General features: G+C 37.0%; 1 protein-coding gene across 1 annotated transcript in view; it reads right to left on the bottom strand.

The window, feature by feature from the left end:
• Positions 1-3,401: 3,401 nt before the first annotated feature.
• si:dkeyp-9d4.3 (caskin-1) overlaps positions 3,402-24,550 on the bottom strand; it is an 80,672-nt gene continuing 59,523 nt past the window's right edge. Inside the window, exons 13-22 of the mRNA XM_051703669.1 lie at positions 21,705-21,904; positions 21,503-21,584; positions 18,845-18,954; positions 18,020-18,130; positions 15,566-15,667; positions 15,326-15,464; positions 12,204-13,153; positions 11,185-11,806; positions 7,213-8,023; positions 3,402-5,357 (exon numbers count right to left, since the gene is read on the bottom strand). Coding sequence (XP_051559629.1) covers positions 5,261-5,357; positions 7,213-8,023; positions 11,185-11,806; positions 12,204-13,153; positions 15,326-15,464; positions 15,566-15,667; positions 18,020-18,130; positions 18,845-18,954; positions 21,503-21,584; positions 21,705-21,904 — 3,224 coding nt within the window. The 3' untranslated portion in view covers positions 3,402-5,260. The remainder of the gene's footprint in view (positions 5,358-7,212; positions 8,024-11,184; positions 11,807-12,203; positions 13,154-15,325; positions 15,465-15,565; positions 15,668-18,019; positions 18,131-18,844; positions 18,955-21,502; positions 21,585-21,704; positions 21,905-24,550) is intronic.

The raw sequence follows: 24,550 nt of genomic DNA on the forward strand, positions 1-24,550 counted from the left end.
GTCTAATGATAAAAAGGAAAATATCTATAAAACTAATACCATATACCGTCTGCAAATATGCGCATATCTAGTTAAAACAGATGTAAGAAACCTCACACAACTTGAACAGATCCAGCGCCCTGTGGAGTGCTCATTTACCTCTAAAGCATGTATTCTATCAGCCTCTCCTCAGCAGTTCACTGTAACTTTTAACTTTATTTTCTAATGATAAAAGGCAAATATCAATACAATTCTATTATATACCGTTTGCAAATATGCAGATATCTTGTTTAAACAGATGTAATTCACAAACCTTACGAATATGGGCGCCTGCAGGATTTAATCAGAGGGTACGCACATAAATCTGCTGAGAGGTCTACAGGGGTTTTAAAAATGAGACCCAAACCCGAGACCCTACCCGGCCCGAACGATACCGTCAGATTTTAAGCCCGAACCTGACCCGAAATCTCTTACGATCTAATTTTTTCTCCTAGTATCTTCTCCTAGTATAGCTGTATTTTATGTAAGGCAACATTCGTAACAATACTGAAACAGTACAGTAAAAATACAGTTTTAACAAGGCATGGCAGTCCCTTAGTATGCTAGAGTAGAAGGGTGAAAAAGCATGGCCTTACAGTTTATTTGCTGAAACTTCACCTGGTGCAGAACAATCTGGAATTACAGCTGCAGGCGCCACTGATATATATATATATATATATATATATATATACAGTTGAAGTCAGAAGTTTACATACACCTTAGCCAAATGCATTTAAACTCAGTTTTTCACAATTCCTGAAATTTAATCGTAGAAAACATTCCTTGTCCTACTTTATTTTAAGAATGTGAAATGTCATGATAATAGTAGAGACAATTATTTATTTCAGCTTTTATTTATTTCATCACATTCCCAGTGGGTCAGAAGTTTACACTTTGTAAGTATTTGGTAGCTTTGCCTTTAAATTGTTTAACTTGAGTTGCTGGAATTTTGGCCCATTCCTCCAGACAGAACTGGTGTAACTGAGTCAGGCTCGTAAGCCTCCTTGCTCACACACGCTTTTTCAGTTCTGCCCACAAATTTCTATCGGACTGAGGTCAGGGCTTTGTGATGGCCACTCCAATACCTTGACTTTGTTGTCCTTAAACCATTTTGCCACAACTTTGGAGGTTGGCTTGGGGTCATTGTCCATTTGGAGACCCATTTGCGACCGAGCTTTAACTTCATGGCTCATGTCTTGAGATGTTGCTTTAATATATCCACATCATTTTCTTTCCTCATGATGCCATCTATTGTGTGAAATGCACCTGTCCCTCCTGCAGCAAAGCACCCCCACAACATGATACTGCCACCCCCATGCTTCACGGTTGGTATGGTGTTCTTCGGCTTGCAAGCCTCACCCTTTTTCCTCCAAACATAACAATGGTCATTATGGCCAAACAGTAAAATTTTTGTTTCATTAGACCAGAGGACATTTCTCCAAAAAGTAAGATCTTTGTCCCCATGTGCACTTGCAAACTGTAGTCTGGCTTTTTTATGGTGGTTTTTAGAGCATTGGCTTCTTCCTTGCTGAGCAGCCTTTCAGGTTATGATGATATAGGACTTGTTTTACTATAGATATAGATACTTGTCTACCTGTTTCCTCCAGCATCTTCACAAGGTCCTTTGCTGTTGTTCTGGGATTGATTTGCACTTTTTGCACCAAACTACGTTCATCTCTAGGAGACAGAATGCGTCTCCTTCCTGAGCGGTATGATGGCTGCATGGTACCATGGTGTTTATAATTGTGTACTATTGTTTGTACAGATGAACGTGGTACCTTCAGGCGTTTGGAAATTGCTCTCAAGGATGAACCAGGTTTGTGGAGTTCCATAATTTTTTTTCTGAAGTCTTGGCTGATTCTTTTGATTTTCCCATGATGTCAAGCAAAGAGGCACTGAGTTTGAAGGTAGGCCTTAAAATACATCCACAGGTACACCTCCAATTGACTCCAATTAGACAATTAGCCCATCAGAAGCTAATTGGCTAATTGCCTAAAGGCTTGACATCATTTTCTGGAATTTTTGAAGCTGCTTAAAGGTACAGTTAACCTAGTGAATGTACACTTCTGACCCACTGGAATTGTGATAAAGTCAATTAAAAGTGAAACAATCTGTCTGTAAACAATTGTTGGAAAAATTACTCATGTCATGCACAAAGTAGATGTTCTAAACGACTTGCCAAAAATATAGCTTGCAAATATGAAATCTGTGGAGTTGTTAAAAAATAAGTTTTAATGACTTCAAACTAAGTGTATGTAAACTTCTGACTTCAACTGTATGTGGATCCTCCATGCCCCATACAGTGTGTTTTTATGGTATTCAATGCATTTAACACTGGTATTAATCTTGTAACAATTAAATATGTTAAATATGTTAACGTTCATTCATAACGTGTTCATTCAGCCCAAATTTTTTCCAAAGTGCATGACATTCAAATATTTTATCCTCATGCACTGTACTTTTTTGTATGTTGAGACATTTTATATTTTACAACCAAACATGGAAATTGCCCATCTTTGTGTTATATAGCCATTTCACCAAAATTCCTACTCCATTTTCAATGTGTGTGAAACTTCAGTATTGAATAAAATATATTAAAATCATTTAAAAATATAAATTATAAATAAAATTATTGTTTCAGGTCATTTTCTTTGAAAAAAAAATATGTAGTTTTATAAACAATAAGCAACTAGATTTCACCTGGGTCTTTTTCGTCACACATATGCATTTAAAGGGGGTGATGTTACATACTGTATGCATTCCAGGGTTAAACTGTATTAAAGGACTGTTGAGGACCATTAAGACATGCTGTTCTTGTTCTTCTAAACAACCATTATTATGTTATTCAGAAAAACTATTGACTTTCTTTATAATTTTTACTACATTTTTCAAACAAAGATCAATGATCTCAAAATAATTAAAACATCAATCTGAACACCTTTTAATGTTTCAACTCAATACCACTACAATTTGTAATTCCTTTAGAAAATAGTCCTAAATAAAATAAAGTATAATAAAATAAAATATTCATGGATAGATTTTCAGATATTTACAGCGTTGAAGTTTTAGATATATATGGTAGCGTAAGAAAATGCTGTGTGAGAGGCATTCATTGGTGAATGGAACGGCTCTTTTCTCCAATATGTTGAATGTTGGTGGAATTTTTAGAAATGTAAGCTGCAGATTTCAGAAATCTAAATAATAACATAAATTCTTAACTGGCATAATCTACAGGGTTATAGGGCAAATATATTTAACATAAAAGTAATCCATTACCCTCAGAAAATGTCAAATAATATAAAACATCCCTTCATGTGATTCTAACAAAAAATAATAGTTTCCAATAAAAAAAAAAAGTGCTTGTCCAAACTCTCAACAGCCCCTGAGGTTGTATTCATAATTTATTTATTCTAATTCCACATATTCTTAATGCTCTTTACATGGAAGAGGTCTTTGATGATAATTTCACCAGGATCAGACAAACACATTAGCCAGCTGAAGGTTCACACAAAAAAACAACTGGATTATTACACCATTTTTTTTTTTTTTTTTTACACTGTAAAAGTTTATACTCCAACATCTATTCCATTGACTGTGCAGGGTCAGAATCAAAAACAACATTGTCATGATTGTCGGAAATGTTCACTTCTGCTGAGATGGCTGGTTTTAAAGTTTCACTTATAAAGCTAAATTAATAACATGGTGCATGGATAAAAATATTGCTCTGTAGTCTTAAACATCTTGCGATGACATAATCTTAAATGATCAAATTATAGACACTTATAGAATATGCAACGTCTTGTCAGTAAAGTCTTTTTTTAGTTTGCATTGACAGGAGTAATTGCACTGTCCAATAGGTCAATACACATTCAGCCCTTACAAAAAAGTACTATGGTGGTACCTCTTTATATTTGATATAAAACATGGTACTGTATGATTACCATGGAATTTACATGGTACGCTAAGCTCCAAAAATCTTTCAACATGTTCGTAAAAACATGGTAATACCATGGTACATTTTTGTAAGAGAAGACAAACATACTGTCTCCAGAATTTTAAACACACACTCCCTAGTTCTATCTCTCAAACAGATCCCCCAACACACACAAACACACACACATACAGTACATAAACACTGATACTATTAGAACACATTGTTTGGGAATGAGCAGGTGTCTGTAGCATTCCATATTGATGCATTCCATACTCTACTCTATCAACGATAACTACTGTGAAACCTATATGTCATATATACACTATTCTTTCCAGCATCTTATTCTGTATTCGGTCTATATCTATGTATTAAACCTTCTGCAGGGTGGGATTTGTCAATGCAAAAACTTCACTACACAGTCAAACATTCACACACACTGACAACAACAACAACAGTAATGACATACATGAAGATTACAATATACCTCTTTAAGTTCAAAGCTTTTCTTCATTACAGTTCTTTAAGGAACTAAGAAACCTTGACAGTGGACAAAGCATTCCAAAAAGGTGAGAATATTTTCAGGGTCATACTGTAAATCGGGCTGTGCTCTTCATATTTATTCAGTCCAAACCAAGTGTTTTTCAGTAACTTGTCCAGCTGAAGACTATAAGGTGAAATTTAAAGTTCCCCTTTAAAATAAGACTCCAGCTCCAGAGATGTGGACATTCCTGACTTCCAAACATCATAAATGAGCACATGATGTGCCTTTTAGTGCTTTTTGCACAACCATTAAAATAAATATTTGTCATATTCATCAATATTCTCACATCACATATGGTACACACATTCCCACATATTAGCATTTTTCTGCTTAAATGACATTTAGAAAGCTTGTTATATAGTCTCTCTTTAAATTGTGCTTATCTCTGGAAGCAGCATGGTTGCAGGCCTTATCTACAGGTTTGGATATATACCAGCAATTTATACCAGCAGTACCTATTCTGGCCTCTAGAGTAAGACGAAAGGCTGGTGGAGAATGAAGGGGTTACAGATGTTCCAGTAAAATGAGAGATTTTCATTCAAATGTAGATCTCTGGCTTTAGAAATTCAGCATTTAGATATCCTTGTTTTAATTGGACAAATTTGTATGTCATCGATGTTCCACTGCCTGCAATCTGACCACACTTAAGTTCCTGCTATGTGGCATAATCATCCAGTGCGTGCGAAGTAGGTTTTGCTTATCCTCGCTGAGAAACTTGAAGCTTCAACATTTTGAAATCCCAATGTAATCTCTGATCTTTGTGATTTTTAATCTAACATGGCCTCCAGCTGGTCAGCAAGATCATCGAACATGCTGCCGATGTCATCCAGGATATTGACTGTGCTCTTGTTTTCCACAACAGAGCTAAAGAGGGAGAAAGAAAGAGAAAATAGAGTAGACATAAACAGAGAGGTAAAAGGAATAGTTCACACAAAAATGAAATTCTGTCATTTTTTATTCATCACTATGTCCCTCCAAACCCAAATAACTTTCTTTCGTGGCACACAAAAGACATTTTTTATTTTGTTTGAATTTTCTCCCCTTTTCTCCCCAATTTGGAATGCCCAATTCCCAATGTTTTAAGTCCTCGTGGTGGCGTACCGACTCACCTGTAACTCACCTCAATCCGGGTGGCGGAGGACAAATCTCAGTTGCCTCCACGTCTGAGACCATCAATCCGCGCATCTTATCACGTGGCTTGTTGAGCACGTTACCACGGAGACATAGCGTGTGTGGAGGCTTCACGCTATTCTCCGCAGCATCCACGTACAACTCACCGCGTGCCCCACAGAGAGCGAGAACTACCTTATAGTGAACACGAGGAGGTTACCCCATTTGACTCTACCCTCCCTAGCAACCGGGCCAATTTGGTTGCTTAGGAGACCTGGTTAGAGTCACTCAGCACACCCTGGATTCGAACTCATGACTCAAGGGGTGGTAGTTTACTCGCTGAGCTATCCAGGCCCCCCAAAAAGACATTTTTTACCAAGTCCTAATCTGCTTTTTGTTTTTTGCCACAAAGGGAATTGTCAATCTGGGCTGTCAAGCTCCAATAAGAACAAAAAACACCATCAAAGCCTTCTGAAGCCAACTGATCACTTGGTTGTGATGAACAGACCAAAATTTTCTATTTGATTTGAATATTTAATTTTGGCACCATTTACTCATTTCATCAATAATTTGATTTGAGGGGGAATAATGACTTCCATTTCAGTCTGTTCACCACACAAAATGATTGTATGGCTTCATAAGACTTAAAAAGCTGTGTGAAGACTTTTTATTTTTTTTTCCTTATGTGTTCCACGGACCTAGTACTGTGGGTTAGCAGTGACATTAGGGTAAGTAAATAATGATAGAATATAAATTTTGGGGTTAAGTATTCCTTTAAATAAGTAACAACATGACCATAATGCAGTGATGAGAGTGCATAGTACAACCTGGTCTCATAGAATCACGTTACTATACCATCCCACTATACTAAACCACATTTTCAAAATGATTTTTAGGTTGCTCATTGTACATGTTGCAGCAGTTTCCTGGTGAAATGAACACTAGAGGTGCTAAAACAACAATGACTTGATGATGACACAAATCATGAGTAAAACAGCACATTATCAGTCAGAAATATTTACTTTTCAACCTGTTCCTTACACAATGCTATCTTTGACGTCAAAACACTTTTCCTATAGTGCATGACTAGTAAGACGATGCATTTTAACGTTTGCATCACATAACCAACTACATTTATGAGCTTGTTCAATGTGATCAAATTGTGCAGTAGCTCAACTGACAGAGCGATGCACTTGCGATGCAAAGGACTGGGGTATGAGCCCTGAAGAGCACATATGTCGATATGTGAGTTGAAATCGTCATGTAAGCACAATAAAATGACGTTGTTGCTTCTGCAATTGCATTTTTCATCTCACGTTTGCTTTTTATGACTCTATCAGTTAGGTTTAGGTTTAAGGTTTAGGGTAGGGAGGTCAGTTTTGTTGATTTAAAACTCGATATAGCATTAACCTTAAAACGTAATCTGTTTGGAAGAACATTTGGCGCCACTCAGTGACATTTCACCTTGGAAATGACGCATTACGCGTAAGGTGCCATGTAATATCATTTTGCAAAAATGTCGCCGCAGTCTTGTAATTTTCATGAGATCAGGCTCGCTTAGTACTACAGAGGAAGAATGGTATTTGTCTTTAAACATCTACTCATGTACCTGTCCTCCTTTTTAATCTTCTCTTCGACTACTTCCAGAGCAGCAGCTAGGGAAGCGCTGGTTTCATCCAGTCTGAGTTGTTTCACGCCCCCTGTTTCAGCAATCTTCAATAACCCTTGGCTTACCACCACTGTTTTTCCATCTCCATCTAGTGGTTCGCCCTCTACTTGTGTCTGTTTGGCAACACCTACCTTCCTTCTCCTCATAACCACAGGCCCCGCCCCCTCCCCTCTCTCTGTGACATGACTTTCTCCAGAGAACCCTGAAATCCCGCCTTGTTCTCCTTCATATGCTGGATCCACCTGGATCAGACCCATCCTCTCCATCTTGTCTTCATTCCTCATTTCCTCTTCCTCTCTCTGCTTCTCTACTTCTCTCAGTCTCTTTTGCACAACCTCCACTCCAGGATGCTCAACTTCCAGAGGACTAGGGATGTCCACTGAGAGACCAGCCATGGAGGATCTTGGTGGCTTTACTGGAGCTGAGCCTGACCCTGGCGTAGATGGTGTTTGGGGGGTTTGGGGGGTTTGGGGTGTCTGAGGGCTCTGGGCAGGAGAAGTTGCTGCTCGTGTGGAAAGTGTGCTCCCCTCTGTTGGTTTTGGGGTAACTGGACTCAAAGTCTGTGGTGGATACTCCACTTGGAGTTCAGCTAAAGCAGGGCTGAAGGAGGCACTGGATGGGCTGAGAGTGTCTGCATGAGGGGAGCTGGTAGTTCCGATGGTAAGGATCGGCTTGATTTTTACTGGTTTAGGCAGTGTAGGAGGCGGACTTGGCTTGGGAGATACTGGAGGAGGGATTTTCTTAACTTCCACTATAAAGAAAAAAAACACGTAATGTATGACTTGTTCAAAATCTTAATACATCAACCAGGAAATACAATTAAGTCATATTGGAGAATCATAAATATTAGGGATGTCCTGACTCCCGATACCGACAGTGGCTGACAGTGGTCGACCCCGCTCATGTACTCGTTTTCATAAAAATGCTACGATACCAAAAACTGATTCCATTTGAGGTACAAATGTCATTGTGTAAACATTAACCTCACAAAAACACAATCAGCAATGTCAGCAGTGTGGAAATATTTCAAAATTAACAACGATGACCAAAGCATGGCAGATTGTAAACTTTGCTCTAACAAAATATCAAGGGGTACAAAAACATAAAAAAGAACCTGCTCCTTACATTTGCAAAAGAATCCTTATTGATAGACAGCTTTTACATATAGGTTATAATTATACAGTATGTTTTTTCCTGTGAAATTTTAGAATTTTGACAATTAATTTTTTATAATGTATTTTAAGTTACAGTTGCTGTAACCAACAAAGTCAGTAGGTCAGCTCTCTTGGTTTTGTTTATTTAGTGATTTGTAAATACTGTTTGTGATTTTCATAATTTTGTGACAGCTAAAAATAGTTGCTGAAAAATAATAAACACTGTTTTCAGATCAGTCTCACAGTATTGTATTTGAAAACTGCAACATTACAAAAAAACCTGCAACAAAAAAGCAGGTATAAGCGAGTCTCAGAAACGAAGTATCGGTACTTCTACCCTGTCTACAAAAAATGTTATCGTGACATACTTAATAAATATGATAAGACAAGGTATTTAACATCTTTATTTAATTATTTATTTAGCTTTAAAGGAATAGTTCACCCAAAAATTTTAATTTGCTGATAATTTACTCATCCTCAGGCCATCCAAGATGTATCTGAGTTTCTTTCTTCATCAAAACAGAATTTAAGATTTTTAGGATTTCATTTCAGGCCTCCTCCTTTAACAATGCAAGTGAATGTACTCCATTTTTTTGATGGTCCAAAATGCATATTTAGGGTGCATCAAAATAATCCACACGACTCCAGTCGACAAATAAAGTTCTTCTGAACCCAAACAATTGATAGAAACAAAGAAATACTTATATACTTTTTAAATACAAATGTTGGCTTCCATACATCTCTGTGATGCACACTCATGAGAGGGATGACGTAAGCTCGTTGGTAAGGTCACCCATGGAGGAGGAGGCAGGAAGCGCGTCATTGTTTACAGGAGAAGAAGCGCTATACAAAAGTTTAAACTACAGAAGCAAACATTTGTAGTTAAAAAGTATACAAGTATTGTTTTGTTTCTAAAAATAATCAATCGTTTGGATGGCCTGAGGGTGAGTAAATTATCTGAACTCGAGTAATTATCTCGACTCGACTCCCCCACCCCTAGATTAATTATTTAGATAATTAATCTAGAGTATAGGTGGAGATGGGGTGGAGGTTGGATGTCAGGAGAGTTGTCACAGGAAGCAGGTAAGCAGCGGCTTATATACTCCTGCTTGTGGGCTGTGATTTGTCAGATTAAAATTAACATGCTCCTCCCAAACCTCTGTTAATTAACTCCATTTTAATGGCACAGACTTCTGAAGGTAACTACTTGTTCAGTAACAGAAATATGCACGATCTGAAGCATGTTCAACTGGACCGTGCACTGGCAATGCATTGGCAAAGCGTTCAAATCTGTGTACGCTTACTTGCATAAATTATGTTTCTACCGTAAATAATCACTGACCCAGCTGAAAAGGCCAACTTAAACTAGAATGAATTTCCATGCTGGTCCAAACTGGTGTGGTGATGGTCTAGCAGTGTTTCCCAACCTCTTTTCTGCCACGGCACACTTTTTACGACAAATTCTACGGCACACCACTATCCCACATAGGCTAACCATCATCAATATTTTTCCTTTTCAAGAACCTGTCCATGTTTTCTGTCCATCTTAGTAGCGTGTTTACTTGTAATGTTTGAAATTCGGCTGTGCAAAAAAAAAACAAAAAAAAAAAAAAAAACAAGTTACATAGGTAGAGCGCTAAATGGGTAATGAAAAAACAACAAATTTGCTTCTTTTCTAATTTGAAGATTTGTTCTTGCAATGCCACAACAATTTACAGTAGCTTTACAATTTAAATATTTAAACTGCTGAGCATGGCTTTTTATCAGAAAAGACCACAATAAGACAAATAATAATAAATGAGTTTCAATAATGTTCTTTTGTCATTGTAAAGCACATTTCACATGAGTTGAGTCGAGGCGTCAACGCTCCATTCAATGCCAGCGTCAAGCGCCACATTGCCTTCCACGTGACAAGAGTTGCAGAAAGCGTCACAGAGGGGTGATTTTATGAGTTTGCCAAGTAAAAAAGCGGGAGGTGTGCACAATAAACATTGAAAACGTATTTGGAAGAGAGAAAAACAGCTTGCAGTTGCTTTGATAGCAGAAAGTAATAAAAGGACTTGTTTATGTTTAGGTCTAAGCGTTTTCTTGGTGAATTTAAATTAGTTCAATAACTGGGGGTCTCTGATATTCATAAACGATAAGGTAATATTTAATTAAAAGAAATGATTCAATGTCTCCACAAATTTGGACAATTTCTAAATATTTCTTGTTGCTTAGTACTCTCAAAAACAAAAAAATGTGTGTGAAAAACACTTTGGTGTAAAGTGGCGTCACTTCATAGACTTCAATGTAATCTGCAGCGCTGGCACGAGTCATGTGAAAGACCCTTAATGCATATAAATATCAGTCACTTTTGCACATTAATCATTGCTCTTCACAATCACAAAAGTGACTGATTATGGTTTCAAAATGGTGAATTTCTCCGAAAGGTGAGGAGTTTGGATCCCTGAAATGTTTTTTTTTCATGCATTTATTTATTTTGTGGAATTTGATAATTTTCCACGGCACACCTGACACTAGTGTGCCACGGCACAGTGGTTGGGAAACACTGGTCTAGCAGATGAACCAGTTTGGTCACACAAAACTTTATTTGTACAGCTTGTCAACCAGCATGGCCTTTCTAGTGAAGCTGTTTGACCAAGGATTTCTGGTTAGGTAAGAAACCTGTTGGGGACACAAGCATTAAAAACCCAACAACATGCTACACTGGAATTTTCATTGAATTGCTCTTTGAATTGTAAGGAAAAGGTGTTACCTGGACTATGTTGACCTTCTGGTCCTGGTAAGGGAACCCTCTTTGTAGGGGTTGAGGGATCTGCTTTTTGAAGGGCCATTGCTGGTTTGGGTGAAATTGAGGGTTTCGGTATTTGTCGGGGAAGAGAGCCAAAGCTATCAGGTACTTCCTCTCTACCACCATCACCAACACAAGCTTCTGATACAGGCCTTCTCCGAGCGTTCTCTGGCCCACCTCCATGTGTTCCATTACTTTGTGGTGGAGCTAATGCTTTAGGCCTTCGCTTTATCGTACCGCTTTCTGTCAGGTTAAAATTTTCACCGTCGGAGTGATGTGTTGGGCGTGGTCTTCTCAAAGTTGCTGTGGCATCCATCCGTGACCACACCTCTTGTGGCAGAGAAGCAATGCCCTCATCGAGATGACTGATCATGGAACGTGGCCGTGGCTCGGGGACCTGTTTATTTGAGGGTTTTTCTTGAGGAGCTGTTCTATGATGCGAAGGAATCTCAGCTTCTTGTACATATTCACCAGGCTGCTTCTGAGAGTCTGAAAATCCAGGTACTGGTCCACTGATTGTGCGGCGACGACAGTCTTCATCTGAACTCAAAGCGTCACGGTTCTGCCGCAGGAGGTTTTGGTTCGCCTGGGGAACAACACACTAATTGGTCACCCAAATCACAAGACAGATGAAAGTGCATTACGAAGTCGCACCCCCAATAACTATGCCAACACTGAAACCAAGAAAATGGTTTCAAGGTTCTGCCAGTTGTGGATTATAAAACTGTCCCACTTCCTTTTCTCTGAATCTGAGAATAGTTGAGCCAATTTTGGTTATAACTCAAACTAACTAACATTTAAAAAGGTAACAGACAGATTATATCTCTGCATAAAAATATCATTGAGACTTGGCAGGGTCTTTTGACTCAGGCCAAAAAGCAGCCATGAAGCAACTTCATACTGATGCCATAGCAACCACCCAGAACACCCTGGACATATAACCACATTTTTTAAATGTTTGTACAATGCAAATATTGGATTACCTGCAAATAAGTACTGCCACTTCCCTTACCACTGCTCCCAAGATTGGACATTTCAAGCATGGCCGCAATGTCTCTGACGCTACCCCCAGATGAAGTTTTTTCAGAGGCAATGCCACAGTCGCTACGCCGTCGCTCCCTGTATGTCACATTGAGTAGCAAACTGTTAGCCCTGTTAGACCTTAAATCATCTGCCGCAGCCTCATCAGCCAGGTTACCCGTGGATATAGAAGAGCAGGAGCGTTTGGGTGGAGTTGGGGGACGAATCCTTCTTCGAGGCCGAGCTGTGGCAAACGACTGACTGCGATTGACACTGTTGATGTCAAGGGTTTCTCCTGTGGTTTTTGCAGAGCTACTGGGAGTACCTGTATGTCCACCTAGTGTGGCATATTTCACCGAGTAATCTGGCAAGGGTAACTCATGATCAGCATCAATGGACCTTCCATGCCTTGGCAGTGTAGATGTTTGACCGTTGCCCTCTTCAGTGTCTCCTTTAGGCGGTAGGCAAAGTAATGGGACAGTACGGGCGTTAGTGTGTGAACGCGGTGAGTCACAAGAGCCTCTGGCCCTGCTCTGTGTTTTCAGTGGGGAGGAAGGGGTGTGTGAAGGAGAACTTGAAGCAGAAGAGGGGGTTCTGCCTTTTGTAGGGGTGTGAGGAGGTGTTTGGGTGGGGCTCTCGATTGAGCTTGGCCTTTTCAGAGGGGGAGGGACATTAGCTCTTTGTATGCCACGCCCTTGGGTGCTGTGCCGGGGAGAGCCACGCCCCTCCGATCTTTTGCGTATTCTAACAGAGGGGGCAGAGTTTGCATCTGGTTCTGTGCTGGTCACACTGGTTTCTAATGATTGTTTTGAGTCTTTGCTTTCTTCTGACTGGCTCTCCTTGCTGGGAATGTCTGCTTCTGGTGGGGGTTCACTCAGTTGTTTGACAGCTAACATCAACTTCTTCTGGTGTCCTTAGTAGGAATGAAAAACGAGAGGTGGACAGTTACATATTTTTGTTTTGAGGTTTTTCCAAACATAAATCTTATGTATGGCCATATACGTAAAACACAAATAAAACACAAATAAACACAAAAAATCTTATGTTTATATATAGTTTTAATGATATAAAAAGTCATTTATTTGTACATATATGCAACATATATTCTGTGTTGGGTGTAATCTGATTACAAATTAATTAAATACTATCATCTAATTATTACTTTTTAGTCAAAAAGTAGTGTAACCCATTACATTTAAGACACAAAATCAGATTACAATTACTGACGTTCAGTTAAATTAACTTTTTAGTTAAAAGTACTTTTAAGTACATTACTTAGGTTACGCAAATTTTGCAAATAATATTATGTATATAGAATACATTAAAAACATGAATTAGTTTAATATGCACATCTGTTTGGCCATGTACCCCATAACGAGAAATAGGGATGTGCCTGAAGCTGAATACCTTATTCGGAAAGGCACGCATAATGACTTTAAAACGAATAATGGATTCATCGAATAATATAAAAATTTTTTGCATGACTGATTATCCAGAAACCACAAGGATAGAGCGACATTTTAAATAAACATATCCAAAATTACAACAAATTTATGAATCTGTGCAGTCAACATTTCTAAGGTGCAAACCATATGAATGAAAATGTGCACATTGTGTTTACAGATCGGATGGGCACGGTCTCAACTCTTGTTTGTGGTCTCTGTTAATTGTGCACTTCTGGAGCTTGTCAAGTGTAAAATTAACTAAGATACGACATCATATACATTTTCCACTTCTTCAAATGTCTATGTTAATGTATCATATGATTCACATGTGATTCTCATGTATTTATTTATAGCCAAAACCTGAGTGCGATGTTAAATTCCAGGCCTGAAATGATTTAATGTTGGAGCTCGTCTTTCCATCTCTTAAAGTGGACCACATTTATATCCACATCAGCGATTAAGGTAATTAACTGGTTAAGATTTTATTCCGAAAAAAGTTAAAATGCTCCATAAAGGTTTAAATGCTCCATAGAGTACTCATCTATTAGGAATATTCCTCCTTAAGTAAAACGAAGAATCTGAAAAATGCTCCGTCTTTTTTTCTTCTTCTTTAAACTGTGCTAAATTTGAAAATGTTAAGTGTTCTTGAACTCTGGTAAGGCACTATATAAATGTAAAATTATTATTATTATTATTATTATTATTATGTAACTAAATATTGGCGTCCTATCGAAAAATTCCTGATAGATTTACGGGACTTTCACATGTTTGTAGGCTATTTCCATTTCTTTTAATGTTTGAATTAGTATTTATTATACGCTGCAAAATGTGTGCTTGACATTTCACATTTTGCTCGACATGTCTTGCCTCCAGAATAATGTTGTTATACATGCACAGACAAACAAAAATTCTGTTTCATGCAGATATTAATATCTGGAATACCAGGAGAAACCACAACATATTCCACAGTTAATGTAGCCTACAAATTCAGCTTCATCTGTTAAGAATAAAATAATAAAATAATATTTTTTAATAATAATTGTATAATAATAATAATAATTATTATTATTATTATTAGGCTATTATTATGAAAAGTACATACAAGGCATAGTTTATTAATAGAAACTATAAATGTAAGAGTAACACAAAAAATGTGTGTTTCATTTAGTTTTGCCGCACTTCTGGTTTAAGCCCCGCGCACACTCGGTTTTAATCCGAAATACAGAGACAGATACAGATAATTTTGTCATATGAGCAGATACAGGTACAAATACAGATATTTTAAATTAACTGTGGAGTGGAAAAACAAAAATATTCTGTGAAAAGTAATGTACTTACAAGTACTGTACTTAGTAATATGATTACTTTTTCGATGACATAATCAGTAAAGTAATATGATTACAATTTTAGAGACGTATTTAGTCATTTGTAGTGGATACATACAGTTCATTTTCCCAAATAAAAGTAGAATTTAAATATTTACATATATGCCCGAAAATATAAACTATAATTTATACAGTATATGTGTTCATATCTGGCCATAAATTTAATTTCTGTTTCATTCATGTGAAGATTTGTACAGTAAAACACTAGAATGAATTTCCATGCTGATTTATGCAGGTTTGGTGTAGTATACATGCCTAGTTTAGTGATGCCAATCTCCTTTAGGTCCTCCAAAGTAATATCACTAATGAAGTCCATATTGTCATAACCGTTCTGAACCAGAGTCTGATAGTATTGATTCAGACCAATCGCAGACAGCCACTCAGCCAGACTGGCCTACAAGGTTAGATAAATATTGAGTAACTCGATTGAGTAATGTTTTTGCAATAGTATTGTGGGTGTTGTAATGTTATTGTGTATGTAGATATTTCTCTTACAGGTTTCTCTTGAGGTATCCAGTCTGGGATGTTAATTTTGCTGATCTCAGTTAACATTTTCTTCCTGTGCCCTGGCTTTGTCACTCCAATTGCAGTGAGGTCCTGTAGGGTACACACAGAATGCTTAAAAATTCTCAAAGAGTAATTTCACTGTTAGAATAAGCTGAAGAAATATTTGTGAAAAGATTAGAATTTTAGGAGAAACATATAATGTATCTGACTGTTTTGACTATCACCATATTGTATAGTGATCCCAAAACCTATAAGGATACTTAATCCACGCTTTACAATTTATAAATGTCATTGCATAAGATAACAAGTGACATCTGCAAAAAAATGCTAAACCTTTTCTCAGAATTAACTCTACTTTTCTAAGCCATTTTGCAATTGCTTTTAACCAACTGGTCCCCAAGTCATTTTAGTTAATGTATGAAGTCAGTTCCTCTCAAGTTCACACAGGCACCCTACCAACAAACAGGGTTGGGGAGTAACGGAATACATGTAACGGGATTACGTATTTAAAATACAAAATTTAAGTAACTGTATTCCACTACAGTTACAATTTAAATCATTGGTAATTAGAATACAGTTACATTCAAAAAGTATTTTGATTACTGAAGAGATTACTTTGCATTTTATTGTCATTTGTTTCATATAATGATGCAATCCAAAGTGCATTTGAACAGCGGTGAAACACTTTCTTATGATGTGTTACATTCATACGAGCAGACAGAGAAGTAAGTTTGAAGTAAGTTTGGAGCAGAAGAAACAGAAATAACCCTTGTGTAAATTGTCAGCTTTATGCTAAGCTAAAATCCATTTTATATGCACATGTTACCAGGCACGATCATATTTTTTTATCAATTAAATTCACGTTGGATCATAATTTCTTTTTTCTAGAATTCTTATTCTTGATAATAATTTTTGTATTGTTTTCCTGTAAAAATATCAAAAAATCCTTAAAATAATTTCAATTTGATTTATCTTGTTTTAGAAATAACACTTCATAAGATATTTAGGTTTTTCAGAGAATGTATTTTTAACATGTGTATTTTGTCTTACTGTACTGGCAGAGTTTTATAGTCAAAACAAGTGAAAAAATCGACCAGTGCTGAAGAAGTAATCCAAAGTATTTAGATTACATTACTGACCTTGAGTAATCTAACGGAATATGTTACAAATTACATTTTACACCATGCATTCTGTAATCTGTAGTCCCAACCCTGCCAACAAAACCACAGCTGTAGATCATCACATTAACTATGGACATGTTTCAAGTTTGACAACCAGAAAGTGTCCAAAAACCTTTTGTCTTATTTTAACTTGTGGTGTAGCTATACTTATATAATGTAGAACCTGTCAAACATCTTTTAGTGAAATGTTTTGTTTAAAAAGGAACTTGTGGTATCCTTCTTTAAAGGGATATTTCACCCAAATTTTTTAATTCTCTCATTATTTACTCATGCCATCCCAGATGTGTATGACTTTCTTTCTTCAGCAGAACACAACCGAAGATTTTTAGAAGAAAATCTCAGCTCTGTAGGTCCAGAAAGTGCAAGTCAATGGTGGCAAGACCTTTGAAGCTCAAAATCACATAAGCAGCATAAAAGTAATCCATAAGACTCATAAGTAGATAAATCTATGTCTTTAGAAGCGATATAATAGGTGTAGGTGAGAAACAGATCAATATTGAAGTCCTTTTTTACTATAAAGCTCCACTTTCACTCTTTTATAGTAAAAAGGTATTTAAATGCTGATCTATTTCCCACCCAAAGTGACTGCATCACTTCAGAAGACATATATTTAACCACTTGAGTATTATAGATTACTTTTATGCTGCCTTTATGTGATTTTTGGAGCTGCAAAGGTCTGGCCACCATTCACTTGTATGGAAAGGACCTACCGAGGTGAGATATATTGATCTAAAAATCTTTGTTTGTGTTCTGCAGAAGAAAGAACTTCATACACATCTGGGATGGCATGAGGGTGAGTAACATTTTTGGGTGAACTATCCCTTAAACATAAATGCCACTTGGTGTGATACTTTGTCTCTATTGTGAGGTCATTCATGCATTTTTAAGTATGGCTTAATTCTTTAAACACTTTTTGTATTTTTGAAGATATACACACTATCAAAGACAAAATTAGATAAAGAAATATAGAAATAAATATAGACAAATTTAAAATATAATATAAAACAATGTGAGCATAAATTAATAAGGAGAAAAGGATATTGTATGTATGCTTACTTTCATTATTTGTAATTCACTGATTGCAACATTTCATTATATATTTATTGATTTATTTATATACTTTTATACATTTATTATTTTGTATATCAGGTCCACAGCTGTTGGTTTGGTAATTTATTAAAAAAAAAGAGTTAATCTTTGTGCTCACACGGACACTCTGCATGATGTTTGACAATGTTGTTTGTGTATTTTTGTTTGTTACCTCTGGTGTAATTCTGCTAATGGTTTGTAGGTCATAACCAGCAGTGAGAAAGTTTGTTGTGTAGAACTGCAGCTGAGCACTAGTGAGCCATTCAACAACAGCCTCTGAGGTCTACAACACACGCACACACACACACACACACACACACACACACACACACACCCCGACAGAAAAAGATAAACAAATCTATAATTCAGACCTTACTTTGACATGATGCTCTGAAATACATGAAGGTGTCAGGCAGCATACAATACTGCCACTTTGTGGGAGCAAATAACATTCTTGCTTCAGAATCCACAAACAAAACATACTTCACTAACAAAAATGTACCATAAACATGGTTTTGGACATGGTACCAAGGCAATACCATGTGTTTTGGACATGTACTGTACCATGGTTATGCCATGCAATATATACCTTGGAGTACCATGTAAACATCATGATATATTAATATGGTAATCATTTTGTTTTACTGTGATATATATCAAAGTACCATAGTTTTACCATCTGGTCCTATGGTAGCACCAGTGTTTTGTTTTGTGTTTTTGTAAAGGTTAGCACTTATAATACACCAACAACATTTGACGCACACTAAAATATTATACTATATATTTTATACAGTGTTATTTGTGTGTTTTATTACATGTTTATAATATACTCATAAACATGCAATAAATCAAAGGTCTTATTTTTATTTTACAGTATTCATTCTCATTCTAAAAATGACCTGCTAGCCCACCATCAGGCCATTTAAGAGACAAATATAGACACATGGATGCATTATGATTCACATACACAAATCTGGGCCACCAGACACACACTTGCCTTGCTTTCAGCTGAAGCTTCGTCTTTCCTCTGTAACAATGGATCCACAAAAGGTTTTTTCCTCTGCTGACGAGGGATAACAGATGCACTCTGAGTGCGTTGAGAAGACCCTAAGGCAAAAAATAAGTAAAATAATTTTTTAATTGAACTTTTACTATTTTTACTCATGAGCACTTATAGTACAGGTATAGACTATTGAAGGGGGTCATATCATGAGAAATCAATTTTAATTTGATATTTTGAGACAAAACAAACTGTAACTTTCAGAACTCAAACAATCCAGTGAAAAAAGATAATTTATTGAAACTGAGCTGCAAAAGGGCTGTTCTGAAATCTTCCACAAAAAAAACCCCGAAACGCCCACATTTACACGTAAACAACGCTCGTTATTTATTCGTTATTTACAAACTTGTCTGCTCAGTCACAGTTAAGTAATGAGGATAAAGTAGGATAGATTCAATTATTCCTAAACTTCAGAAGAACTAACAAGAGTTAAAAGTCTAGAAAGTTCATTAGACTTGTGAGCGGTTTCTGGCTGTGTGGTGCAGCACCTGCCGCTCTGTATATCCTTCTAAAGATTCTCAGCATTAGAAACTAAAGGCTCAAATTTATTTTTAACAAGGTGATTATTTCAGTCTGATCTACAAAGTTTGAGGGACACATCATCGCAGATTGTTTTATAAACCTATCACATAACCCAAGCTTTGCAAAGAGACTGTTACTGAAGGATGGTGCACTTAAAAACTACATTCGGCAACCCTGCAGCAAAGTGCCGTTACATATTTTACATGGAAAGAGGGCTTTTACACACAAGTCTTAAAGGCACAACAAAAAACAGCCAATGTAATACTATGATTCTGAGAGAAGGGGAAAAATGGTCATATCAAACTAAATTGTGACTGTTTTGGCAAGCCTGATCTCATGAAAATTACGTGACTATGGCGACATTTTGGCAAAATTATATTTCGAGTTCCAAGGTAAAATGTCCACTGTGTGGCACTAAAAGCTAATTACATTTTCTCCCAAACAGATGCAGTTTTTAAGGTTAATGCTTTCCCAAGTTTTAAATAAACAAAACCTAACTCCCTACCTTAAACCTGAAACCTAAACCTAATCAGTAGAATCATAAAAAAGCAAATGTGACATAAAAAAACCCCAATAGATGAACCATCTTGAGATGCATCTATGATACTTTCGGCTCAGCTAAGCTATTGCGCAAGTTGATCGCAATTGAATAAGCTTGTAAATGTAGTTGATTCAGTAATGCAAACGTTAAAGTGTAGCATCTGACAAGTCATGTATTATAATCAATGTGTTTAGATGTCATTAGATGGCATTTTGTGAGGAACAGGGCAAAAAGTACACTGGCAGCTTAAAGTTTGAAATAATGCACAGTTTTGCTCTTATGGAAAGAAATTGGTACTTTTATTCACCAAAGTGGCATTCAACTGATCACAATGTACAGTCAGGACATTAATAACTTGAAAAATTACTATTACAATTTGAAAAAAAATGTTTAGAACTTCTTAAACTACTTCAAAGAGTTCTCATCAAAAAATCATCCACGTGCAGCAATGACAGCTTTGCAGATCCTTGACATTCTAGCTGTCAGTTTGTCCAGATACTCAGGTGACATTTCACCACACACTTCCTGTAGCACTTGCCATAGATGTGACTGTCTTGTTGGGCACTTCTCACGCACCTTACAGTCTAGCTGATCCCACAAGTAATTTTCTAGGACCAAATTAGCAATTTTTGCTGATATTGCTGTAACCAAATTACTCAAGGATAAGGTGTTGGAGTGATGGCTGCAGGAATTGGGGCCTGTCTAGATAAGATCAAAAATGACTTTTTTCAGATAGTGATGGTGCTGTTTTTTCCTTCAGTAATGTCCTGACTATACTTTGTGATCAGTTGAATGCCACTTTGGTGAATTAAAGTACCAATTTCCTTCCGAAACAGCAAAATCTGTACATTATTCCCACCAGTTCAATCTGGCCGGCAGTGTATGTATTTATGAACTGATAATCTGCTGTTTTACTTGTGATTTGTGTGAAAGGGAATACAAATCATTGTTGTTGTAGCACCTCTAGTGTTTATTTTACCAGGAAACTGCTGCGATATATACAACAAGCCGTGTAAAAATTATTTTGCAAAAATGTACGTATAATGACATGATTCTATGGGACCAGGTTGGGTTTGACTCAAAAAAATAAAAAAAATAAATAAATATATATATATATATATATATATATATATATATATATATATATATATATATATATATTCCAAGTGGACCTCAGGAAGAAGAGAAAAAAAAGTATAATATTGAACCCTTTATAACATCTGGAGGCACGGCAACATGGACATATGAGACATATACAAATTAGACAGATGAGACAAACCAATTAATTTGAAATTTTTGTAAAATCATTTGGTTGTATTCTAACATCAGTGTAAGAATAAAGGATTTGGTGCATTATGGGAAAATGTATATACTTATTTTATTTCAAGCAACATAAAGAAAATGTAACCGCAAAGACCATCCTGGGAGTGTACAGCACATGTACAGCAATTAGCATGTTTTATTTAGTATCTTTTAAGAATGAAAAATACTGATTAAATTGGTGGATAAGTAATGGGTATATTTTGCAGTACCTGAAATAGGATCTACAGATTGTGATTGGTCCATAAGATGTTCTTTTGCTTTGGCTGATTGGGACAGCACCGTGGCCAACAGCTAACACACACATACACACACACACACACAATCAATGGGAGAAAATGTAAGAAAGACAAACAAAGGAAATAAGACTGAAATATTGTCCTTATGAATGTGTGTGATTGGTTTGTGTCCCACCTTCACACCCTCGGCTTGAGCGTGCAGTCCCGGCACATTGAGGCCGTGTGTGTTGATTCCAGGTGAGTGTGTTGGGGTGGTCGGCACGGGCACAGGTGAGTTGGCGAGGTGAGCATTGGCATTACTGCTTTGAACACTAGTAGACGAACGTCCACTGTTTAGACTGCCTGTGCTGCCCATGCTGCCAACACTGCCCACAGCTGATGGACAAAGATGTCATGCAAGAATAAACAATAAAGAAATGAATAAAGAATAAAGAAATGAATAATTTTAAAGAAAAAAATTAGGGCTGTCAATCTATATAAACAAAATGTAATCTAATTAATTACATGGTGTGCCGATTAACTAAATCGAATTATTCGTAATTAAATGCATATATAAATATTTGCTGAGAAATCCCCTCAAATAACAATAATTCAATATATAATGATTAAATAATTATACACAGTTATATTTAAATAATTACAAATAATATATTATATAACTCAGTTTGGTTGCGTCCTGTCATAAACATACCATTTTAAGTTAAACGTAGTTTAATACTTAGAAAAACACGACTTGAGATCTCTATCATCAAGCTGTTTTTTGAACGCAAGAACGCGTCCTCGTGTTGTCCTGTCTGCTGTCGGTCAGGGGCGTGTCGAGAAGGGATTCCACTTTCATCAGTCTCGCGAGATTCTACAATTCTACATGGCGTTTAAAGTCACACAGCAACAAAGAAGCACTAGTAAAAGATTATTTTAAACTGTCTGTTTTGATAAATAGTCATTCTTGATGATCAATTAAAGCTCTAAAATAAATATTTCACATAGTAAATTTGATAACTTCATCTCTTTGTGTGCTATTGTCAGTCATGTGATATTGTAAGTCTTTGGAGAAGTACATCAATCAGCGCTGGTAGTAGAAGTCTGACTGGGTGGTCTAGTGGTAACTAATTCGCCCTGTGTATAAGATGCTTGGGGTTCTAATCCGCTCTTAACAAAGATTGCATCTGCACCTCAGTGGATGTATATCTTGAGTGGGGACACGTTTGTTTGCATTTTTCTATGGGATTCGACTGGAAAAGAGCGCGAGCTGCGGAACTCTCAGCAATGAGGAGCGATCGCCGCCCATTCTCGATTCCTCAAGTGCATCACTGCAGCACATATGTTGCTATCATCTTAATAATGTATAATTAATGCTTATGTTGTTTATGAGCATGCCGTCAATATTTTGCTAGCAATCTTGAGCTGACCTTATATGTCATTCTTTTGATAAACATAGTTAACAGATGAACGTAGTTACACATACTTAGACTATACATAACAGGCTGCACATGTGCGAGAAGTTGACGAAAGAGGGATCCCTTCTAGACATGACCGTTGGTAAGTGTGATTTGTTCTCTGTATAAGCTGTACGTTGCCTATAAAGCTGAAGTTTCACTTACTGCCCCCTGGAGAAAACAGGTGGTGCTTCAAGCTTGAATTGCTCAGTAATCGTCCTTAATACGGTCCATGGATATGATTAATTGCATACATTTTTTTAACACATACATTTTTATAGAATTGATCGCACTTAATTAACGCGTTAAATCGACAGCCCTAAAAAAATTAGATCCTCTTAAGTAAATTTGTAAATATTTTTAGCTTAACAGAGATAGAAGAATAAAACTTAAAGGTGCACTCAGTCATTTTTTCCACATTTAAAAAGTTTTACTCCTAAAGAAATGAATTGTGATTTTTCAACATATATATAAAATCATGAACACTCACATGGAATGAAGACTCCAGTTGTTACACCTGCAGCGCCTGCTATCTCTCCTGTACACCGCCAGAGGTCGCCATCCCCAGAGTACTAACTTCTCACACACTACATTTCCTATAATCCTCCGCTCAGACTGATTACTCTCACATCTGGTTCACATTAACTCTGGTTATTTAAGTTCCCTGTTTTCTTGCATTCAGTGCGAAGTCTTGTTTTGCCTTGTCAAAATTTCTGAGCATTATTTACCCATCCTGTTTTCCCTGTGTTTTGACTCCTGCCTGTTTCTCGTATTTCCCAGCCTGCTTGTGAGTTTTGTGGATTTATTGCCTGTTTACTGGATTACCCTTCTGCCTATCAGATTTACTTGTTATGCCTTCCTGGACTGTCTGCCTGTGTACTGAACCACAACCTTCCTTTTTCCTCTGTTGTTTTGTTACTTTGTTTTACTATTTATTCTGTTATTAAAACTGCATATGGATCTTAACACTCCTGCCTCTTGTCCTTGCTACAGAAGACTTCACCAAACTTAGATCCAGCAGCTTTCCAACAATTACACAAGCTTGTTTCAGCGCAAGCAGCCACGCTTACCAGTCACCACCAGCAGCTGTGCAAGCTCACTCAATCACTGAAGAACTTTTTTAATCCGTGCAGCCAAACCTGCAAGTATCTCTGAAGAGGTTTTCCACTAACAACTCTGCCTGCTGCACAATGCACTCTTCAACTGTAGTCAATCCTCGACTCTCGCTTCCAGAGAAGTTTGATGGATCACCCAGTAAATATCGAGGATTTCTCTTACATTGTGAGCTTTTTCTGTCTCAGCTACATCTCATGTATCCCAATGATGAAGCTTGTGTTTCCTTCATCATATCACCACTGTCAGGAAAAGCACTGGACTGGGCTATGGCAGTTTGGAGTCATGAGAACATTCTAAAGGGGTCCCTGTCTCACTTTCTTGCTCATTTACGGGAGGTTTTTGAGCACTCTGAGGGTGGGAATGACCCGGGAGAACTTCTCTTGAGTTTAAAACAGGGGAATAGGTCTGCTGCTGAATTCACCTTATCCTTCCGCACGCTAGCAGCGCAAACTGCGTGGGTGGAGGACAC

This window comes from Myxocyprinus asiaticus, chromosome 7 (genome assembly GCF_019703515.2).
Source record: "Myxocyprinus asiaticus isolate MX2 ecotype Aquarium Trade chromosome 7, UBuf_Myxa_2, whole genome shotgun sequence".
NCBI lineage: Eukaryota > Metazoa > Chordata > Actinopteri > Cypriniformes > Catostomidae > Myxocyprinus > Myxocyprinus asiaticus.